This window comes from Mycteria americana, chromosome 1 (genome assembly GCF_035582795.1).
Source record: "Mycteria americana isolate JAX WOST 10 ecotype Jacksonville Zoo and Gardens chromosome 1, USCA_MyAme_1.0, whole genome shotgun sequence".
Lineage (NCBI taxonomy): Eukaryota > Metazoa > Chordata > Aves > Ciconiiformes > Ciconiidae > Mycteria > Mycteria americana.
In genome coordinates, this window is record NC_134365.1 from 31298992 (window position 1) to 31324009 (window position 25018).

A 25018-nucleotide genomic window follows, 5' to 3' on the forward strand; every position below is an offset into this window, starting at 1 on the left:
ACATGTTTGGGAGAAAAAATATATTAATTGTGTGTAAGAAATCTCATCTTTTCCCACACAATATAACTTAAAAGGAACATGCCTGAATATGACCTTTCATATAAGGAGAAAGAAAAAAACACAGTGTAATTTAGGAGAGGTGCAAACAGTTAAATCAACATTTTCTTTTGTTTTTCTATTTCCTTCTGTTTTGAACAAATCCCATTTGCAAAGATTATTGTTTGTTACCTCACTGATATCAGTTAGAGAGAAGTACTAAACAATTACTGGTTACGATGTTTTGGGGTTTTTCTCTCCTTCATTGTTTAATTTGCTCTATACCTGCTGTGAAATTTCAGACAGAAATTGCCTATATCTGCATGGTTTTGTGATTTCCACAATCAATGAAATCCCAGTGTTACACTAAAAACCTTTCAGGAAGGCATCAATATCCATCACTTCAGAACTAGTCTCTTATCTCCTGTTCAATCACTGTGGCTCTTGAACAAAACATTCTGATTGCCTCTTGAAAATCCTTGTTTTAAAAGTGCCTGTGTTATTGGCCAGTTTGAACCTGCTGCTCCCTCCTTACCAGTCCTTTGCCATTTTCATGAATTATAATCAGAACATTAGTAAAAAGTTTATTTTTAAACTATTCTGGCTTCAAATATTAAAAATATTCCTGATTTATAGTAACTATCTACAAGGAATTCCTTGAAGTCTTTCTGATAAATTATCTGTTTTGTTTAAATATGTCGTTACTAGAAGAAAAGTAACCACTCTTAGAACAAATACTCATATCTCAGATTGAGAGTGATGTTTATTCAAGGTCATTACAATTTTTTCCACAAGGAAGGCAAATTAAGGGAGAGGTCAGTAATTACATTACAATATATACATACTAATCAAGTGAAAATGCTTACATGGGGAATTTCAAAGAACCTTTGAAAGTAAGGTGCTAAATCAGAACAAAATTTTGAAAGAGTAAACTTAAAATTTGTTTTCATTCAGTGTTTGAGAAATGCACAGTTCATCACATACATTACATATTGTTATTTCCATTAATTTTTTAATGAAAATATTACAATCTGAGCCTCAATTAATTAAAAATGAAATCACTTAGCAGTACAGTAATTTTTGCAAATATTTTTAATTTATAATAGCTTTTAATAATAAAGGTATGTTGTTTTTCTTAGGTTGTGCTCTGACTGAGAAAGAGAGGTGGTCAATGCTTGAATGAGTGTGCATTGAAGCCTGCTAGGGAGCAGCATCAGAAAGTGCTGTGGATAATTCAGATATTTGAATCAGATGAGCATCTAAAACTTGATTAATTTCTCCCAAGACTGAAATGTAAAATATTAGAAAAATGTGTATTCTCAGCCTGATAGAGAACATGAAAGACAAGACTAAACTGGAATATACAACTCTTCAGGTAAAATTAATGCTAAGTAAAATATTACTGTAAATGATATCATGATTTGAAAATTCCAGTGATGACTAGGGAATCAAAGTATGGTCCTTATTCATGTTGACTGCTCCACACTGCTTTGTGAAAATAGGATTTTCAGGCTTGGTAAACTGTAAAGTGAAACTATTTGATATTTTGAAATTCAAAATTATGCTTCTTGAATTTTGTTTTATTACATTGAAATATAAACATAATTAAAATATATTGACACACACCAAAAAAACCAAACCGCTTTTAAAATGTTTGGAACACTTTTTTGGCTTCATATTAAAAAAAATTGAATAAGCCTGAAACTATTTTTCTTTTTAACTTTTGGAACTGAAAGTGAACTGCCTTTAGTCATGCAGCAGTGCAACAAGTTTTTCATCCAGGCTCATCTCAGCTGTGGTTTTTAAGGAAATGTAATCTTAGTGTGCTACCAGCTCACGAGACATGAGCTCAAAGGTACAGGTCTGTTGTGAGGATGGCATGGCCAATGGTTTTAGGCATGAAAACTGTAATATAAAGCTCTTGCAATTGCATGTCTAGCAGGCTGTACTTGGAGTCTAATATGAACTCAAGCATCAGCAGAAAATCAAAACCATTTGTTCCTTCACAGAAATTCCTGTATACAAGCAGCAAATAAAAAGAATTTTTTAAATAACATGAAAACACTCTACTAAGTTTGCATAGTTAAATAAAAGTGAAGAATGAAAAAAAAGAGATAAAGTATACAGAAAAGAAAGAAATTTTATGGTGTACATATGTCTACATTAACCTGTCAAAACTTTGGTGGAATAACACTTCTTATAGTGCTATCTATTAATATGCATCCAGGAAGTTGAAGTATTCAGGCTGGGCATGCAAGTTCAGCTTTGCTTTCTCAACACTATGTAATGCATGATCAGAATCCACTCAGTAAAACATGCTTATAGGAAAATAACTTGAAGTGAAAACATGGTATTGCATTAAGAAGCTTTGGATAAAGCTGAAACTTTCAGAAAATTTTACAACTTTTTTTAAACTTCCACAATTCCCTAAGCAAGGTTTACCTAAATTAGTGATAGATATTAAAATAACATAGGGAGATTTTTTTTCCCAAAGTGAGTGAATGACATGAATGTTTAAACACAATATAATGTTAAAGTTTGATGGGTAATTCAGGTTTTAATACACTAATCTATTTGCAAAGGTATCCTCTTCATTGGTAGTGGGACATTCTACTTTGAATGTTGTGGAGTGTATTTTTCATGATAAAAGGTATGCTGATTGTTGTGGTGTTTGTATGCAGGTCATTTTTCAGCATCTGCTTTTCAACGATGGTTTGCCATGAGAATGATTACAGTAGCTTCACATCAGGGTGGAATATCATGACTGATGCTGTATCAAGGAGAACATGGAATCTCCTAATGACTTGAATAGTGTCTATTTCTTTGTGGAATTTCTTTTCATTTTCTTAAAACAACAGGAACATTACTGATTGTATAACCTTATCCCCTGTCTCAGGTCTCCTAGAAACCCTGAACAGAAGATCATTAAACGAGTGATTGCTCTTGAAGGAGACATTATCAAGTAAGTATTTTAAGCCTTAGTCTCTGAGTCTTTATAGGAATAGTGCAGCTTTTCAGTGGATTTTATATCAGTATCCTAGACAACGAGAACTTTCTAGTATTTTCTTTCTATCTATTCTTAACAGAGATGTCAGCATTGTACCTGTCTCCTTTTTAATGAGAGGAGAAATGCTACACAAAACTGCTCACTCTCTCCTGAAAGGTACATGGGTGCAAATAATGCTTGTTTCTTAGAATATCTCTGTCATGTATCAAGGCAGGTAATTGTAGAGCATTTTCTCCATAAGATTATAGGGCTGTGATTTTTCATGCAGAGGGTCCAGCTGCTGTTTCATACTCTGATTGGCAAATAAAAATAGGGTGGTTTTAGGGGTTGGGGTTTTTTTTATTTGTTTCAGATTTTAGGGGTTTTTAAATTTATATTATTTTATTTTTGAGACAAAGGACCCTCATAGGTGACTGCCTTCACTGCAGTGTATAGGAATCTGTAGGAAATATGGTGGAACTGATTTGGAGTAAATTATTCTATCAGAAAAAAAATTGTAGCAAGAGTAGTCTCTAGAGTACTTCAAGACTTGGTTTACTCTGACAGATAGACCTTCCTACTGGGGCTGGCTGGAAATAAATTTCTAGTAGATGTAAATCAAAAGTTTTTGTGGGAACAGTATTATTTTGATGAAAACACTTGTTTGAAAGGGTTTCTTTTTCCCAGGTACAGAATAGAATTGGCATAGAGCTGGGAGGGTAAATCCCTGGTTTCCCACACTAAGATATGAATGACCCTGGGAGCTCTCAGACAATATGGCAGACTGAGACTCAATTCATTTAGATAATGATTCTTGCTCTGGTGTAGTGAATACTTAAGAAGTACTTGGCAGCTGCAATTCAAATCAAGGATTTGAGTGTGGTCTCAATGAGCCCCAGTTAATAGCAGCACTGGTGGGCTTTTGGGCACTATGGAATATGTCTGTGTCTTTTTTTTTTTTCCCTCTTGCAGTTGATATAATTTCTGTTTTATTGAAAAATTCCAAATCATCTCAGTTTGAGAAATAAAATTAAATTCTGACATTTCTGCTGAAGCAAAATATCTGAAATAACAGACACTAAGAAGATAATTGATGTCCAAAATCTATGAACATCTACAGCTAAAACTAGCTATCACTTTAAAGAAATAAAAGCATAGGAGTAGTGTGTGCTACTGAGTGATACCTTTTATAGATTTATGTCCATAAGAAGGTACTTATTCCTTGATGTAGTTGATATTAGTGCTGTAATTCATATAAGTGATAAGACTGGTATTCATGATTCAGTATTCCTCATTCATTTCTGTAGCAGCGTCGGAAAGGGATAGCAATATAAGGCAACTTCAAGTGTTACTTTTCACTGTTCTATATTATTAACATATTTGTCTGAATTTTTGAAACTGAATGTAGTTTTTGATAATACAAAAGACATGTAATAACTGAAATTCCAGCTGTAGAAAATTAATTATGCTGTACATTCAAATGCCTTAAGACTCTGAACTTTTCATTAAATTCTGTGGGTGTTCTTGGCCAAATGGACAAAGGTGTGGGGAATAATAGCTGTGAGAGTGTGTGCAGAATACTGATAAACCTGTAGGTTAGTGAATCACTCATGGGTACAGAAGACTGTACAATGATCCTCATTTGTCTTTGATAAAACAGGTTAGATTAATTTATTGATAGAAATATTAATCTCAGTAATCCAGATGTGCATTTTTTCTATTTGAACACATGAAAATTGTCCCAGAGCCTTTTGCTTTAACTGTAGAAGCTACTTTTTAGCTAAAGAATAAATTATTGGACTATTATAACTTGTTAAGTTTTTATTACATATTGTTGTCCCTTAATGGTGTATGTGTAGGAAATATAAGTAATAGTTGCCACTTTTCATAGCACTAGGGTAAAGCAAAAGCTTAGATAATAAGATAAAACAGCAAAGGTGGCAAGATTTTTCTATAATATATTATTTTTGTAATGGTACTGCAAGCAGGTATGTGACTAGGATATTTGTGATTGAAACAGACAACTGGTAACTGAAAGCATGTATAGAAAACATAAATAGAAGATTTTGACTGTTATTTGATGTCTGAAGACAGTCTTTATTACAAACCAAAAATAATTGGTTTTGATATCTTAAGGTTTTATGTCTATATATTTTTATATATTGAATTATTCCTGATCAGCATACAATGATGCTCTGAATGAAATAGAAAGTAACATGGGTCATGTACAAAAATATATCTGAAAGTATGGGACTCTTTGCTATTGTTCTGACTCTTTTTTGGTATCGGTGAAATGTGATGCAAAACTAATATATACTGAACTTAGAGGAACATTTGAACATCCTCATTCTTAATATTAGGTCTTTGAAGTGTAGTATATATGCCTGTATGTTAAAAAACCCCACTTCTTTAAGCCTTTTGCAGCTTCATTGATCAATCAGAATTCCTTTTTGCTGAGAAAACATCCAGTCTCACTGCAGAGCAGTTATTTCAGTTCCAGGGTACAGACGAGTACGAATCATCAGTTAGATATGGTGGGGTTCTAGCACTTCTAGGGCTGTTTGTGGGTACAATGGTTTTGTGGAGAGGTGGTGGTTATACAGAGAATTGCGTTGTTTTAGACATTTTATCTGGAAGGTCAGTGCAATATAAAAAGTCTATCTGTTGCTCTGCAAATTTTGCTTGGTGTCATATGACATAATTAATTAATACACACTTTCAGTGGTGAGTCTTCCATTGTGAAGAAAGGTTTGCAAATAATTGTGAGTTGGAAAGTATTTTAATTTAGTGCTCCATGAGATAGGTGATAGACAATATGGTCTGTGAGTCTGTAGTTATGCTTTCATAGATGAATGAATTATTTTTATTCGATCTATTTGGTACATGATTAGGGATAATTTGTTACAAGAATGTTGTGTTTTCTCATGTTATCAATTAAAATAAGTTAGTTAGCATTTTACTATTTGTTAATTACTGAAAGTAATGAAAGATGAAATAGGCAGAGCTGTTAGTACCATAGGAAAGGTTCCTTATAGTTTGACTCGAGTTCAGGTGTTATGACTCCACAGCAGAAAAATCTTGGCTTTCAGTTCTTCATTTCTAAAAGCATTAAATAAGATAAAAAGTGTGACATTTTGAAAATAATAAAGACTGACCTCTAGTTTTTGAAAAGGAATGTAGGTGAGAGATCTAGAATGGGTCCATTTCAACCTTTCATTTTGTATTTTTCGGGTAGTCAGACATTATGGACTACACAGTACTTCACCTTTTGAAATATGCTTTGAGGGACTGAAAAATGCTACAAACTCACTGAATAAAAATTCTGGCATTTCAATTTTCTGTTATTGTTTCCATTCTAGTTGGTAGTCCAGGTGAAATGAGTTTGGTAGTGTCTTGTAAATCCCCAGAAGTGTGTAATACATGCCACAAACCTATAACAGATAATTTAATTTGGATAAGCTAGTAGAACTCCCTCCTCAAAAGAATTTAAAGAATAGACAGAAAATCACCATTTAGCCTTTGAGAATGAACCTGTAGGTCAGCTTGTATATAGACAATATTGCAAAGTGTAGGTCCCATAGCTCAGGTTTTGTTTTGTCTTCCATGGATTCACAGGAGAATTAACTTTAAGTAGGAAATCATTACAATGGTTCCTGAAGACTGTTTAAATTATAATTCTTCCAAAGGAGGCCTTCTTTTAAAAGTCAATATAATCTAATTTGTTAAAAATTAATGTTGGTATTATAAAACACTTTGAATAACTTGAAATTAAACTTATTAAAACTCATTTATCTTAAATGCACTAGTGGAAATTCAAAAATCTATAGTAATCTATCATAGATGAGTTATGGTATGTTTTCAATAACACAAATAAATAAAGGTTTATGCAAAGTAAACCAAAATTAGGATTAAACTAGTAACATTTAAAATTAAGTCTGTTAAGTAATTTACTGAACTAATTTGTTTTCCTTCTGTCTGTCACAGTTGCACAGGTCTGCAGGAGCTTGGTGTGCCAGTTCTGTTTCTTTCATATAATTGTTTGCTTCTTAATACAGCACCTGATTTATGAATGATTTGTGAGCCCCTAGGAAGAGTAATTTTAAAAGGTTTTTTCAGGGGATTTTGTTAGGCTATTTAGGAGTGTTCTGAGGACCGAACGGTTCAGCAAAATGATGTTGCATTTAAGTGTTGCATCTTGCAAAACTGCTCTGAAGATGTGAATAAGGAAATACTCCTTGTTTCTCAAAGCATGACAATGCAGAGAGAGATCATTATATTATTAGGCTGTAGGTCGAAACCAAACTTCAGTAACTTTTCAACTTTTACTACAAGGTCCATCATTAAATTGCAGAAACTATTGCCACAGAATGTTAGGAAGGACAGAGATATAAAGGGGTTTGAAAAAGGAGTAGAGAATTAATAGAAATAAAGCCCATCAGCAGCTATTAAATGCCGCAATCACAGTATAACTTCATGTACTCCTGTTGTCAAGTTCATGCAGGTTGTTATATTTCTTCCAGTCAAAGATCCCATACTGCCTTAAAATATAACCAAAATCTGGTCATTCTGTCCACTTGTTGGAGAACCCTTTCAGCTTCAAACAAACTGTTCACTACTCCATGCAGGTGTTTGGTTGCTTTTTTTTTTCTCAGAGAGCAGGTGGCATCCAGTATCCCTTCAGTATGAAAAAGACAATCAACAAGTTTTCTTACTGTTTTTTTACTGAACTAGCTCAGTTTCATCAGATAGTTGTGCTGCTATTTGTTTTCACTGAGGACCAAGGATAGTTGTCCAACAAAACAGCTGTCTTCATGCAGAGACTCTACTGCTTGATAGCAACTTGTGTTAGATTATAGCACAAAATTACTGCCTGCCTGTAGGAAGCAGAATAGCCTTCAGAAAAACTCAGACTTTGCCAGTGTTGTGGCACAAGAATGTCTCTATACGTAACATCTTCAGGGCAACCACCTGGCAGGAATTGCATCCAGACCTTTGCCGTTTAATCATACAGAAATAATTTTATGTTCACTAGTGCTGTAGGAAGAGTCTTCTTGTTCCCTCATCCACCCCCACCCCGACATACACGCAAAGACCTCTGGTAACTGTTCTGAGGTAATGGTAATGTGGTAAAGTACTGCTTGCAATGGCTCAAACTTAGAATGGGAAAATGGAATATCAGTAAAAGACACCAAAAGACTAGGAATCACAGTTGATCATGATACACAGGCTATATTTATGGTTGTATCCTATTCCCTTCTTCCTCAAAGTCCATTGTCTTTGGGTTGTAAGTATAGATCTGTGAGCGTGGGGATCCACGTTAACAGGAGTGCTAGTGGGATCGACAGAAATGAGAACTGATTCTACTCTACAGAGACACAGCACTGTCCTCAGAGATTACAAATTTTGGAACATCTTTCTTTTTTACTAACTAATTGCAGTCTTCAGATTGTTCTGTCTTTGCATTTTATGTATCTAAAGGATGTAGTAGCAGTCAAACTACCCCTTCGATAAAAAACTCTTCGTCTTAGAAATATTTTTATTTTGTGGCCATGTGCACAGAATGCATACCTCATAGGATTTATGCAGTTTATTTTGCACTACTTATTGTTAGGTACTGATGGGATTTTTTTTAAGCCAATGAAAGCTTTTGTTAGGTTCCAGCTATACTGCTCTGTCATGACTCTTCAGCATTGATCGTACCCTTGCAAGTCTCCTAAATAGAGTTTCCATTGATTTTGAAAGCATTTCCATATGCAGAGTCCTTGCATGACTGGACTCCATTTCTGTAAATGCAAATGATGGGAATGTATATTGGTACAGCATCTTTAAACTACAAAAACAATCTGACAAACCTGGGATGAAGATTTTCTGTATCCATAATGAATTTCTAAGATTCTATAGATCTTTAGGCCCAGTAATGAAGGTCTGCAAAGCTGGATTTCTAAAATTTGGCATTCTTCATACTCTTTATAAAATATGGAGAAATGTTTTTGCTTTGCATTAGATTTCGGTTGCCTAATATTTGAGGAAGGTGCATGAAGAGACAGAAAGAATAAGAATAGGAAGTTGAATTTCAAGAAAAAAATTTACAAATATGCTATCTTTTGTGTTCAGAAAACACAGGATAAAATAATTATTTAGAAAGGCAAAAAATATGAAAATGCAAAAAATGAAAAGATGTCATTTTCCAGACTAATTTTTTACTTTTCTTTTCTACATTGGAAAGTGTGAGTGTTAATATTATAGCAGTATTTACTCATTGCTCCATGCAGTAAAGTCTTCATTCCTTTAATATCCATTACATTTTAAAGACATATTTTCTTCTTAAGAGTACCCATAGCAGCAGTAAGGTTGCTAAAAGATAGTGTGTATCATCAATACCATTTCTCTGATATTTCAGTTGGTTTCATTTGTCAAAATTCACTGAAAACAATGGAGTTACAATGTAGACCCAGTGTGACCTCTGGAACTCTAAGTATTACAGGAAAAAAGACAATATAAAATGGTTCTCTGAGATTGTACAGAATTTGCAGTGTTAGCTTATAGACAAAAGAAACAACATATTACCTCTGAAGTGAGTAGGTTTGATTTGGACAACACTAAGAGACAATAAAAGAGATACCATCAATAACACTAGTTTTCACAGAGTTATTATTCAAACTAAACCCAAAAGTACTAAAAACTGAGTATGCAATTGCAATTGCAATATGTACTCAGCCACTCTCTATTAGTGTGCATCTGAACCAAGACACAAATGACAGCTGCATCTACAGGAGGGAGAAGGGGTTTTTTTAATTATTTCTGCCTTTTTCTCTTCTTTTTTTTTTTGGTTTAATTAGAGAAGCAGCACTCTAAAATGCAAAAAGCAGCATCTCTTTTAAGATGGCAGATCTGTGAACACTGTACATAACGAGTCTCAGTAGTGTTCAAAGACTATTTTAATCTGCCAGAGTAATAAACTGTGGGGAAGTTTCTTAAATGCTCTGTAGGCACCTTGGAGTAACATTTCTCATGACTTTCAATAAATCCCTGTAGTTATGCAGCCCATGGTTATTATAAAGTATACTCCAGTATATGCAGGAAGAGTATCTGCAGACACTTACTGCCAGCATTAGCTGTAACTGTGTGAAGTACCATTCTATCTTATGCTAATATATATTATAGAAAAGAGGCAGACAAGCACTTTATGTCTTTATCATTGAAAACTACAAGGATGGAGAACAGAAATTTGGGAGAGGAGTTGGGAAAAGTACTGTTGAAGTATCATGGCCTGTCTGGACTGTGCTTACACCAGCACCTGAGCGCATGTAACTTTCGCTGGTTTATCCCACTGTTGGTCAATTGTGAAGTTTTCTGCAATGCAAATATCCACCAGAGTTATGGTCACCAGTTCACTTCTCCTGACTGGCTTCCATGTGCAGGACACGGAGTAAAGACCAATGTAAGAATGGATAATACTACTAATAGGCAGGTCTTTATTTTCTATGAAATTATTTTCTAGTATGTTGAGGCCTTTTGATAGGTTTTAAACACAAACATTACGAACAGGACTGTGATACACACAAATGCCGTTTTAGGAAAAGAAAAATACCATTGTGTCATAGACCACGCATAGACTTCTGTGTCCACTTTTGGGCAGGAAAGACATCAATAATCTGGAACAAGTGCAGCAGCGGGCCCCAAGCCCTCAAGCTGGTCAGGGGCTGCAGCACTTGCCCTGTCAGGAGAGGCTGGGGAAATGGGACTTGTTCAGCCCAAAGAGGAGGCTTTGAGGTCACCTAACAGCAAGCCCCCAGTAACCATGGGGAGGTTAGCAAGAAGGTGGAGCCAGGCATAGTGGTGCAGTGGGCATAACTTGAAACAAGAGAGGTTCAGACCGGATAGAAGAAGAATTTTCTCCATGAGATGGTCAGGCTGTGGGGCAGTTGCCAGAGAAGCTGTGGTCTCCATCCTTGGAAGTGTTCAAGACCTGACTGGATAAAGCCCTCAACAACCTCACTTGATCACGTAGCTAATCCTGGTTTGAGCAGGAGGTTGGACTACAGGCCTCCTGAGGGCCCTTCCAATCTGAACTATCCTATGATTCTATGGTATCTGATACTAATTTTCAAATGTGTTATGCCACATTTAGAGGAATGTTATCTTTGTTAGAAGCTTAAACAAATGCAGTGTATTCATGCCATTTAAGAGAGAATGTCTTTTGTAGGCATTTTTCTTTAAAGAAACACATTTGATTTCTGTTTCACTAAAAGTTGATTTGCTGCCAAGACATCAGACGGTTAGAAAAGACATGCATACAAGTATAATCATCTCAATGGGAAGCTCAATAGGTTGTCTTTATGAAGATTTTAAGAAAAGTGAGCAGCAAGTGAATAAAATGCACTAACATTTAAAAAATCCAATAGTTAATAAAATACTTTCATGTATTTTAATTTTCACAAATTATTTCCGTTTGGCTTTCTAAGCTACGGATACAAATGTCATCGGCGGTCTGAAATTTGGCACTGAAATCCATACTTCGGAATCAGAATAAAGGATGTGTTTAGTAAAAATGGTCTTTGTCCTGAGCAGTTTAGGACTTCATCTTCTCAACGGCTGCTTAAGTAGTTTCTGGATAGAAGTTGAGCTCCATGTCAACTCTGATGCTCATCTATATGTATTGCATTAAAAGCTTGGTATGACAACAAGGATGGGGGTAGGAGGAAGGAAGTAGTATTAAACCCACTTCATAGAAGAGGAAGTCAGGATGAAAGATGGTTTTCTAGGCTTATGCTCATATAAGAAGTGTGTAGGACAGCCATTAACAGAAATCCCTGGGTTCCTCATCTCACAAAATGAACATTAAGTTCATGTGCAGCAGCAGATTTTTCTAGATGTACTGGAAGGCAAACAAGGTTCAGAACCTGGTAATACTGTGCACTTTTCTCCTGTAAATAGAAAGGACAATTTTTATTAGCTTGAGCACTATTAGGATCAGGGATATTGTTATGTTTACAAATGGAAGGAAAGCATGCTGAAACAGAAGAGTCTACTCTGAATAATGTAAAGAAATTTTACTGGTTATTTCATTTTACAGCAGTGCAAAAGTCCTCTCTCTGTCTTGAGTATATTTAGGGTGCTGAACTCAGCCAGTGACATGGTGAAAGAGTTGTATCCACCTATCAATAATGAATAGAAAACTATCTTGCAAGCTAGACTCAGTATGGGGTTGTTTCATTATCTGCGTTGTTATCCTGGCTTCAGAGTCCCAAATAATGACTTTTCTGTCTTGGTTTTTTTTTTTTTTTTACTGAATTCCTTTGTCTCCTTTGAATGAAGAATTAAGCAGACTTTCTTTTCATTTCAAATCAAGTAATGGTCAGGTAACTGCAAGTGACTGAGTTGGTGGTTTTTAAAGGTATTGCTTTTCTCTGCTCTCCTTCCACTTCTACACACACACACACACTCTTCCCTCCTTCCTTCCATCCCCCACAGCTGGAGATACTGCTCCCTCATGTGATTCATTTAAGCTGACCATGTGCATGATACTACTCCAGTCTAATGAAGAAGATTAATTTCCATCTGCACTCATGTGTAGGGAAACAACAGTAGTTCATCACTTTTGATGCTGTGCATGAAAAAAAGCATAGCTTGCCTCCAAAATGTTCTTCCTAAACACTCATCTTCCCAATGCTTTCACCTGGGCTCCCTTTTGGAACTGCTGAAGGCAGCTTAAATGAACACCATGTACTTGGCATTGCAATGAGCTGACAGGGACCACATGTCTGCTTACTAACTCCAGCTGAAGCACAGTAACTTCTTAAAATGCACCGACACTGCCATTTATGATCATCTGAACATGCTCCTATCGGATCAGAGTCTCAGCTGGTATGAACCATCTTAGGTCTGTTAATGTTAAGGGAAATAGGCCAATTTAGTCTAAACACAAAGCTGGTTAAAACACTTTTTGGGATAAGAACATATGTAAAGAATACGAAAAATGTCACCTCTTCAAAGATTTATAGTTGATTTTATACATTTCATATTTTTCCGTTGAGTGGAGTAATGGATACAGAATTCTACACAGGATGAACTGATGATGCTTTATCTCTCCTTTTTTTTTTTAATTTAGAAAAATATTGTAAAGTTTCCTATGTTTGCTTCTTTTCTTCATTAGATTTACAGCCCGACAAAGTTCTTTAGTGCCAGTGCATATTTTATAGCACTGTTTGTCAGCCATAAGCCATAACTGCCGATGTTTTAATTTGAAAATTTTGAAAGTATTGTGTTTGCTATTATGTAAAGCTTGCAAATATATGTTGGCAGAAATATTAATTGTAAATTGTTCATTTAAAAAGATTGCCTCCATACTTTTGCACTGTAAACTGATCTTGAAATGAGGGCCTGAATAGTTCACAGTAGCAGAACTAATAAGGTTTTGAAATTGATCACCCCAGTGGTTATGAGATTCAAATGAGAATAGGAGGGAAAATGACTATTATCTTTTTTCATTATTATAGAACGGACTATTGTTGACATTCTGCTTCTGTGAAGTAAATTGTGTGATGAAACTGTAGTGTATTTTGGGTATAATGGGTAACAAGTCATTAAGCGGGGTCTCCAGCATCTGTGCATAGGGGAGCAAAAATATTTTCTGCTTTACTGTAGTCTGTTGGCAGTGATTGCACAAATAATTTCTGCTCGCTGACCATTATGCCACAAGCTTTTTAATAGGCAGCCAAAAATATATTATGATAAACTGTATGTCATGTATTTCTAGAATGTCGGGTATATCGCAGATAGCATTTCTAATGACTAGGTTTCAATTTTCTATATATAGCAAAAATAAATTAGCATTTAAGATATTCAAGGCCACGTTGGATGGGGCTTTGAGCAACCTGGTCTAGTGGAAGGTGTCCCTGCCCATGGCAGGGGGGTTGGAACTAGACAATATTTAAGGTCCCATCCAACCCAAACCATTCTATGATTCTATGATTCTATGATTTAATCATTTATTATAGCATGAAGGGAAGCAAGTGATAAATGCTGAAAAAGATAGTGATAGGATTTGCTATAATTGAAAACCAAAGCATAGTGCCCTACTAGTAGAGATGGGAGTCTAATAAGTGATGGACCTCTAAAAGAGATAGAATAGAATAATGGATGAGGAAATCAATGAACAGATTAGAAATAGGTACGTACCTAAAAAAGAAAGGTGACCTTTAATGGATTTCAGGGGACCGACTTGGTGATTGGCTAAATTAATCACAGTTCCACTGTTAGTGCAACTATCCAAAATTGCCTACATGCAACATAGTGGAAATGGATGGCATGTATAATTAAAAGTAGCAGTATCGTGTGTCTATTCAGCAGTATTATGGAGCATGTCTTGTCATATTTCCAATATAGTATATGTAGGTATGATCATATTTAAAAGAAGGATTTAGATTTCTAGTAATAAAAGTCATTCTACTGTTTCTAAAGCTTATGCAGTAGTTAAAACTTTAATTAAACAGGTTTTCAAGAATGGGGAATAGAGACTAAGTTCATAAACCAGACAGATATGCTTTGTAAATGAAGAAGAAAGCTAATTACGCCAAGCATAGCAGCATAATATTAATTTTTAAAAACACTTCAAGCATATTTGTAGTAAATCTTGCCACAGCTACTGCATATTTCCTAATGAGTTATTCTACAGTTTAGGTTCAGCATCTATGCTGCCAACACTCCATAGCCAGGTAAAAAATTGTATCCTTAGGCATTATGCTAATGTTTATTTCAGCACAATTAACTCTTTGAGCCCAATTTATGAAAAGAAAAGGGCAAAAATGATGTAAGGAATTTTTAGGTACCAGAATATTTTTCATTTCTCTAAGTTTTATTCAGCTGATATCAATTCTAATTTCTTTGCAAGGAGACAGAGGTTAATATGGAGCGCTTGCTGGTCTCTATGACAAGCTCTCTCACATGGGATAGAAAAGCACTAAATTTTGTCATATGTATGGAAGGCAATTAAGGGAATTAGTGAATGGCTACATTTCCTTCCATATGAAGACAAAATTCAACTACATTGTCAGATTTAGATAGTTAAGTTGAAAGCACTTACTGATGTTTGGCTGCAGTGTTTGTTTGCACTTCTGTTTCCTCAAACTATTTATCTAAAAAATCTTGAACATTTTGCATTATTTGAGAGATGTGATAAACCTGTTAGGATGTTGCTTCTTTGGTTGAGTTTTTGTATTTCTCTAAAGAAAGCTTTAGTTTCCTGACAGATTACCGAGAGATCCCTAATTCTTGTCTTCTGCTGCTGGGAAATATTGATGATGTTTGAACAGGTTCAGTTAGATCAGCTTTAGATATGTTCTTTTGGGATCTCTACTACATAGAATCTGAAAATTTGGGTCAATTTTTGAAGTAATACCACATGCCTGAGGGCTTTTTAACCAAACTGTTTCCCTCTGTCAGTTCAAATACTCCTTTTTTTCAGAGAATATAAAAGTATAAATAATATTGAATTTTTCATAATTACTTTCCTTCTGGCTGGGCCACATAGACTTAAACTGTTTCACTGTTATAATTAGTAGCATCCTTAATCTTATTTCCATCATTCATGCTTGAGATTACTCAAACATGGGCAAAAATAGCAGGTGTATCAGGAATGCTACAGACATGTCTACTGATTTTTGTAGAAGGCTTCTTAAAATGTGGAGTATTCTCTGTTTTGCTCATAGGCCAAGCAGACAGGCTTACATGTGAGGTCCATAGCTGATAGTATGCATGCTCTTAATGAAAAAAAAAACAACTTTATTTGAAAATTAAAAAAAAAAACAACTAAAAAAAGAGAGTGAGACAAAGAAGGAACATAGAAAGCTACACCAGTGGCCAGCTGGAAAGGAAGAGACTGGGTTACCTCCAGGCAAGACTCCTTTTCCCGTCATTTTCTCCAATGCCAGAGATATTCCCCTGAACACTTCCCATAGTGACTGTACAGTTACAGCAGGACCAGCTCGGTCTCCCTGCTGGTTTCTTTTACACGTTAGCGCTGATGGTGCTGACTGCAGCACATTGATCAGGTGCAAACGTTGCCCTCGTTTAACTGGTTGTGAAGTTCTGTGCATGTGTATTTCTGGATATTGCTTCTGGGCTATTTAAATAACAATTACCTAGTAATGTTATCTACTAACCTCTACATATTCCCGACCGTAAAGTTATAAACCAAAAGCTACGAAGTGAGAGGTGAAAGAGGGGCAGCTCTACATATTCCCGACCGTAAAGTTATAAACCAAAAGCTACGAAGTGAGAGGTGAAAGAGGGGCGGGAGGAGAAAGGGTGACTTAAACATCAGTCATAATCCATTCTCACGAGAAACCCAACATCAGAGACATATCAAAGTCTTGCAATTCGATGACACAAGGCCATGAGGACAAGAGCATGTGGGAGTACAAGGTAAAAGTATTGCCACAGCAGCCTTGGGGTATGTAAGTGAAAGACTACAAAGTCAAAAGCAGACTTTGATGCTACAAGTGAAAGGTTACAGGGCTGTAAAGGGAAAGCCCCTAACGTTACAAACCTTAAAGCACAGGGTAACATCTGTACTTTTCATTTCTCTGTGGATAATGTGAATTTTTACGACGATAATGAAAAAGAAAAGCCAGACCATTTCGTACGTAATTTGAGACTTCTTGTTTACTGTGAAGACTTAAAAATTCTGCATGGACAGAACTAACTGTAACAGTAATTATTTACAGTTTACTGTAATTTACTGTTTACAGTAAATTTACTATTTACTATTCACTGTAACTATTTACGGTAGAAATACCTGCATCAACAGTTAATCGGCTGGTGTAGTGCAGCATAGTGTAACTCATCCTATAACCCCCTTCTTTTCTTTGAATTTTTAGGAAGTGTTTCAGGAAATTATGTTTCTGTTCTCCCCCCTCCCCTCGCCCCCCGTGCTCATGTATCCTCTATACATCTTTGTACCAGTGCTAAAGTCAGTCTGTAAGAGTGTCTACATAGGTAATTGTGGTCTGTTCCTGTGTATCCTTTGGTGTATATAACAGATTTTGAGGAGTCTTTTAGAAATATTTACAGATCTGTATACACTATTCCTTCATACTGAGGCATGTGAAGATCATTTTGAACATGCCAAGATATGCTGGACATCTACATTTTGGCCCACAGTTGTCTTTTATCAGAGTTTAAAAAGTTTCTGGCAAGTTTCATCTTTTAGCTGCTCAAGTCTGTTCTGCTGTACTTAACTGTTAAATGCTGACTTGTTGCCAGGACAAGGGCAAAAGATTAGTATATGTTGCTGAAGGATGTCTTTTCCTTCTTCTCTTAGTGCCTACTTCTTTAGGGGTTGAAATAAAGTGTTTCCTGCTATGAGCACTTTCCATGTTGTATATTCAGTGCTGAAAGAAAATCATGTAATTCGTATTTGAAATTTTTGAATCCAAGGTCTTTAATAAACTATTGAAAGTTGAGTGATGAACTAAAAGAGTCTTTCTGTGCAACCTTTAATTTCCAAAGGAAAACTGTAAGTTTTACAGGCTTTATAGGTGGGATTCAGTTGCTTAAACATACCTGTCTAGTGGCATTTTAGATGTCCTGGTTACCCTGTCTGGTCTTATAAGCTACAGTTTCAGAAAGGCACAGTTCTCTTGAACATTGTGTTATAGCTGCCCTTGTCATGAGGATGTCTCAGTAGACTATCTAAAATAGCACCAATCACTTCTGTGTAGGCACATGAGTCACTTTTCATAACAAATTAGATGGTTCATGAGAAGCGATTAAAAATATCATCTTGAAGTTTTGGCAAACACCCAGGAACCTTTTGGGGCTTAAATCTTTGAGTCATTTACTGTATAGAAATTGTTCTTTGAATTTTCTTATATGTATGTGAAGTTAGCTTAAGGTTGATGTACATCTTTGGAGTGTAAGGAGTATACCTTTAACAGCAACGAGTGAAAACTATTTGTATTTGAACCATTCCTCATCTCCCAAGTATCCTCACTGGTTGATATTTGAAGAATGGTCAATAATAGAAGAGTATTCCTGATGTTAAGGTATGTGACCAGCTTCCAGTGTAATTGTCTTGTAGACATTATTTAACATATGATGGTGGGAGAGCTGCTTTGTTCTGGACGACAAATTTGTATAGAGCACTGGCTGTGACAGTCTACAGTAAGGACAGAAAGTGGCAAGGCTCTGTTTTTGCTAAATTTATAAGCCCTTCTAAATATTTTATATAGTGTACATGGATTTTCAATCTGGATATAGAATACATATGTATACATATATCTACTCATATAAATGTATTTTAATATATATGTATAAGTGATGTATACATGGATGAGAAATAAACCCTGCCAAATCTGTCAAGAATCAAGAGGTATAAAATAGGTCTGCTGGGAACAGAACTGAAAAATAGATTGAAATGAATCATGATTCAGCTATTCAAACCTAGATTCCATGTTGTCACTTTACAGGCAACTAAAGCTTTCAGTCTAAATATAAATTAAATGTATAATATATGATTAAACACACTGACTTTAATTACAAGAAATTCAAAACATCCGTTACTCACTGGAGACAAATTCTGTTTAGATTAAATAGAACCAGATTGGAGGAATAAAGTTGATGTCTCTTAAAACAAGGAAAGATTGCTAAGCTGGTGTTCTGAAGTACCTGAAAATCCCCATCTGACAGTCACGATGGCTGGCAATAAATGCAAATTTGAAAACAAATTAAGTTGAACAACTTAAATTGTTTTGTTTTCCCTCTTGTTGGGCTTTGTTTGGTAAAGTTATACAACAAAGATATTGTCATGAACAGGACATCTCTGAAAACAGGATTTGCATCCCTGTAGATCTGCAGAAAGAATGAAATGTTTCACTTGTTCTGAAAATGAGAAATTTGCCACAAATTTCGCCTCAAATTCAGATTAAATTGAACATAGCTATTTTATTTTCAGTTTTTACCTCAATTTTAAAGTATTGCACAGATACAAGTGTGATTTGCTACAATAGTTATTTCTAATGTCAGACATGTAAACATCATCAATTGTGATCACCCTGCAAGGTTCTGCGCAGAGAGATTGTTGGATAAGTCAGCAGTTGAGAGATAATCAGAATCATTAGTCATGTTTATTCCCTGTCAACTTTTCAGATACTGTAATTAAGTTAGGTATAAAGATCTTATTACCGAATGGAGTCTGTAGTCCCCAATGGAAGATACGTGAATCTCAAGTTCCAAAATAAAACCTGTGGTTCAAAATGGAGCTTCACAAAATAAATCATGATTGCAAAACAGAATGGAGTTCCAGTTTCGCACAGATATATCTCTGCTCCATCTCAACCGTGTTCTGATTATACTCATCTTTGGATATTTAAAATGAGTCTCAATTTCTGACCAAATGACCATAAGTTACTTTTAATGTTGTTTTAGAAGTTTCTTTAAGTCTTGACTACATGAGTTACCAAACCACACTCACATCAGCATAATATCAGAATGCCTTTAGTACCACATTATTGGCTACAGCAGATCAAGGCTCTGGGTAAGTTTAAAACCAGCTGATTTCAGAAACACAAAATCCAGTTAAGAACTGCATTATCATGAAGCTCAGTCTGGCTGTGCTGTAACCCAGACATTCAGACTGTCAAAAGGAAGAAGGGGACCCATCACCAAAAATTAAAGAACACCAAATGTACATAGACATAAATAGCAGGAAATTATTGTTAAGTTGCAATATTTAATGTGCATTAAAGCTAATGAGAATTCCTGAGAACACTGTCTGATAGAAAATTAGGAAAGCTCTTATTAAGTCCCCGAATTAATAACCTCCAAGTTTTGTAATTTTCTCCAAGCTTTTTTAACAGTAACAATCACACTGTTGTCTCAGTCCTGTTGCAAACACAGTTTCTTCTCTGCTCCCAGGAACAGTACTTATAATTTTGTCCTTGTGAAAATGGAAAAGCTCAACAACAATGACAGTATGAGGGAATGAAAACCTGACACATTTCCACAACTCACTAAAAATGTCATTTTTCTGCTCTTCTTTGGAAGAGGCTCTGGAGATTTGTCACAGTGAGGACCATCTCCACAACCGCTGTATTACGTCTTTTGGGCAATGCCTATAGCAGAAGCAATAGCAAATACAATTTTCTGTTGAGTCTTGACAACATACTTTGATTTATATAGATATTATGAAACAGTAGTTTCAGGATTTTGGTATGTTACTGATTATAGGATTGTATAATATACAGTTAATATGGCTGTAAATAATTGATAGTTGGTCTCCTAATACCTTCTATTTTCTGTGGTCATTGCTTTAAAAAAATGTTGAGTAGTAATCTTGAAAACCCTGGTAGCAAATCTGCAAATACATCAGTGACTTTTCCAATATAATAGTCAAGTTAAGTAATTTTTTTACATGTCTATTTTATTACAGTGGAACTGCACAAAAATAAATTAAACCAAAGAGTTCTAGAGTTTCTACCCTGGGGGAAGTACATGTTAAGTAGTTAGTTTATGTTTATTTCACTTCATTTAGAGCTAGGTTTTTTTATGAGATTTATGCTGCATTGTACTGGGAAATAAAACATATGTTTAAGAGGCTAGTAGGAATATCTGTCTGAGATTGCTCTTCCACCAGCGTCTACTGACTTCTAGAAGTGAATTAATGTTGTTACTAATGTCTAATATGTGATAGCCTATTACAATAAGTATAAGAACATATTTGACCAAATGTACTGGAGAAGTTTTTAGTTCCACACATCTCTCAACCACCTGTATCCTGTTAAGAACAAGATAATCAGTCTTACTTTGTATGACTCTCATATATTCCATATATTTGTTGGTATAATCAATGTAAATGAGTCTTCCCAGATGTAAATTCAATAGGGAACTACCAATCTGTATGTGATTTCCTGCATTGTTTGTCTAAATGAAAGATCCAGATGCAAGATTTTGCACTGGGAACATTAAGTGTATTTGATCCCCAAACTAGGAGACTTCTTGTCAGTAAACTGATGCATGTATGGCACTGACATTGGTATAAGCTAGAGCTTTTTTTCCTTGCAGTGCATATGTGTTATCAGTAATCCTCTTGGCATTGGAGATGCTAAATTCAATATAATCCCAATGAGTTGGTATTCAAAACAAAACAAAGTATAATAGTATCTCACAATACAAAAAGTAGGAACATAATTTTTTTTCCCAGTATGGAAATAGGGCAAATCTAGTAGTATGGAGTATGGAATAGGGCAAATTTGTAGTATGGAATAGGTAGTATGGAATAGGGCAAATCTTTTCTCTAAGGAACCTCCTTAAAAAAATATCTCATCAAAGAATCCAGCTTCTCTTAAAACAAATGAATAAAGAAATAAAAATTCAGAGTAGACTATGTCTTTCCTGTACTGATGCATCAATATAGGTAGGCTGTCAGAGATGATAAGGTAATTTGTCATGTGCTTTTTACTTCACAGAGAGGTTCTTGTCATCACATTTGTCATGAAAATTGCAAGGTATAAGATAATTGGCTACGAGTTGTTACAAAAGAAAAGAGATTGGAGTGGGGGGAATTTGTGCAACATAAAGTGAATAGCAAGCAGGAATATGATAGTTTTACAGAAACTAAATTTAATTACTTAACAGAAACATCATCTTAGGACATAGTAGATAATTATTCTGTTCAGTACAGAAATGGAGAAGCCTCAGCAAGAACAGCAGGTTGATTTTTGAGTGCACCTAAAAGGTGCACACAAAGTGGATAGATGAGGGAATTCTGAAGGAACAGGAACATTAAGAAAATATAAGATTGATAGAGGAGATCTGATAACAATTTTCAATATGTAAAAGTTTGCTACCTGATTGGTGTGATTAACTACTCCCCATAGCTTTAGAAGACATGAGATTAGAAGAAGTGATCGGATTAAACTGTTAAAAGTTATGCATTAAATATTAGGAATAATTTGATAACTAAAGGATTGTTATGTACTACATATTGTTTTATGTGAGAAAGTTGTGGTATCTCTGCCACTGGAAGGTTGTAACAACAGGTTAAATAAACTTTTGAAGAGATGGTTAAATTTCATTAGACTTTTGTTTGTTAGATTAAATGTGAATGCCCATAGCATAGGTTTTTAATGTGGAGAGATTAGTCCCATCCTATGTTGGTTTTGGGTGAGAAAACAAAATCTGGATGTGTTGCTTTTAACTGTATTTTCAAGATGACTTGACCTAAAAATTCTTCTCTAGGAGGAACTCATGACTCCATTAAAATCATCATAGCTCTGGAAATGTATACAGAGTAGAGTTAGAAAAGAAATGGTGTCTAATCTACATAGCATGTATGTACTTGTCTTTGCTTCTGTGTAGCTCATGCTGTGTCTCCTTTCTAGCCTCTGAATACTTGGTTTTCCTTTCCAAGACAAGAAGGGAAGGAGAGGATAGGATGTACTTGTGGGTCTTGTACTCACATAGGACTAGGATGGACCAGGGGTGATCTGGAAGCCAGGAAGAGTTCCTGAGACCTACAGTTTGGCAATAGCCTGAATCTCTTAATTTTAATAGATTAATGGGCTAGTTAGAACCCCAGAACTTAAAATATTATGTACCACAGAGGAAACTGAAATTTGGAGATACAGAGCTGCATCAGTTATTAGCTCCCATGGTAAGGTAATAAAGTGAAAACAGAGCGCTCAAGTATAAGGTAATTTCTTTCCACAATCACAGCCTTTCAAAATGTCATGGTTTTCAAGTAATTTTCATCAGTTTTCAGTGATTGCAGTTGGCAATGCAGAGATAGCCATTTGAAGAGGGTCTAGATATAATATTGGGAAGCAAGTTACTAACTTAAATTCCAATTCCCCTTATTTATTTTGCCTTTAAAACATATGGAGATTTTGTTGCATAAAAGTATACGTATATACACAGAGACATATATTCAGTAAGTATAACATATATAATATATATTGTATTATTAGATATGCTTTTATATGTGTATAATTACATATATATAATTTTATATATGTGTGTATATATATGTACCTAAAATTGTGTTCACAGTTGCCTGGTGGTACCCATGGCTGGAAGAGCAGGTCCTTCTACTGCCATCACTACCGTTTTAAGGAGAGTTCAAAAGGAGTCCAGTCTCATTGGAGACAAAGCTACAGCAACTACTACAGCAAAATGATGAGATAGAAATGAATTAAAGTCTGCTGCAGCCAATAAATTTCATTTTCTCTTCCTACCTGGGAGGAGGAGGGAGCACAGCTATTTAGAAGAGTTTCAGTGCTTTTACATGCATACATGAAAAGCACTTCTCCAGGCAAGAGAAAGAAGAGAAAAATTTCAGCTATTTGAACATTTTCTGAACCTGCTTATCTCGTGCTTTCCCTCTGTTTCCCTAGAGGTTTTGCATGCCAATTGTTTCCTCAGGCACTGCCCCTTTTCTTCCTTTGTCCTGGATGTGTTGGAGGAGGAACCCAGGGAAAATTCCTTCTGGACAATAATCATTGTAATAAGTACTAGTGTTAATGGGAAAGGGCACATTGTGCATTGAACAGAAGGCCTAATTGAGCATGCAATTGCATCACATCTGTCTGTCTAGTAACATCCCTTCTTTCATGCTGTTAGTAACTCCTAGCAGCCCTACACTCCCCCCAATCTCTACACCACTTTTTTAAAAGAGATAATGATAAACCATCAGAAGGCAACTGCATTTCAAGACTTTTCTGTCATTAAAGATTTCACCAAATAAAATATAAACATTTCCATCAATTCTGTACATGTATATGATTCCTCTCTCAACTCTATTAGTTTTTATGCAAATACAGAGATTTCCATAGGATAAAGGTGATTCCTGGTTCCCGCCTTTTCCCTCTTATTACCTCCTATTCTCCTACAACTTTCTCTCCTTCTTCCTCTAGTCACAGATGCAACAGTTTTTTGTCAACTTTATTCCTCTGTCCTCTCTGCTCTTTCATGAATTTTTATTCTTTATCCTCTTTCATTTAATCTTCTGAATTTTTAATCCTGTTTATGTGGCTCTTTACCCTCACTCTGACTCATTATTCTTGTCTATCTTAAAGAAACTTGTCCTTGATCCCAATTGTCTTTTTATCACATGTCTCATTTCACTTAATCTCTTTTTCCATCTATAAAATAACTGAGTGTTTGTGTTTGTGGGTTTTTTTATGATCAGTGTCTCACGTTCCTGGCCTACTCTTGTGTCATAGGCACTCTACGGTTTGATTTGCCCATTCACCTAAAATTTTTCTCACCAAAGTCTTCCTAGCCAGATTTTCAAGTTATTCTGTTCTTATATTCCTTGATCTATCAGCAACAGTTTATTTTCTTCCTTGCCTTCAAAGCTTATGTCTAGTGTAAAATCCAAGGGTTGTTTGGTTTTTGTTTGTTTTTTTTTTTTCCCCATCACTGAATCAGGTTTAAGTTGTGACCCAATACTGTGCATAAGTTATTTTATTGAACATATATCCAGGGTTCTGGATATTTATTGTGCTGTCACCATCATTAAGTTTACCTTAGGTAAGGTCATTTGTGTAACTGCAAGACAGAGTTATCTCTGCTCCAGATCTGCTTCCAGCTCTCCAAAGTAAAATCTTGTTCTGCCTCACTGACACCTTCTTGCGGATGTGCAATCAGCAACTCCCATTCAACATCTATTCCAGGGCTCTTATTTGCCCTACATCCAGGCTGATCTTGCTGTTTCCTTTCTCAGTGTGTGTCACACTGTCTCTGCTTGTGTTTCATCTCACCTGGGGCAACATGCCAAAATCCACTGCATGATTTTGTCAGTCCTCATATCAGGCTGCAATTATGCCTTCTAGGATCTCATCATAAAGAATATTTCATAGCTCTAAAATGTGTGTGTGAGGGTTGTGTATCTCTTCAGAAGTAAAAGTCTAGTAAAGACTGAGTGTCTTCAGACTTGATTACTGTAGCTCTGACTTCTCTGGTCTTTACAAATGCAAATACACTATTTTTATTGGG

General features: G+C 35.4%; 1 protein-coding gene across 2 annotated transcripts in view; it reads left to right on the forward strand.

The window, feature by feature from the left end:
• Nucleotides 1-25018, forward strand: part of IMMP2L (inner mitochondrial membrane peptidase subunit 2) — a 496621-nt gene that overhangs the window by 338926 nt on the left and 132677 nt on the right. For both annotated transcript variants that reach the window (XM_075493958.1, XM_075493967.1), the window contains exon 4: nucleotides 2933-2998. In XM_075493958.1, coding sequence (XP_075350073.1) covers nucleotides 2933-2998 — 66 coding nt within the window. The remainder of the gene's footprint in view (nucleotides 1-2932; nucleotides 2999-25018) is intronic.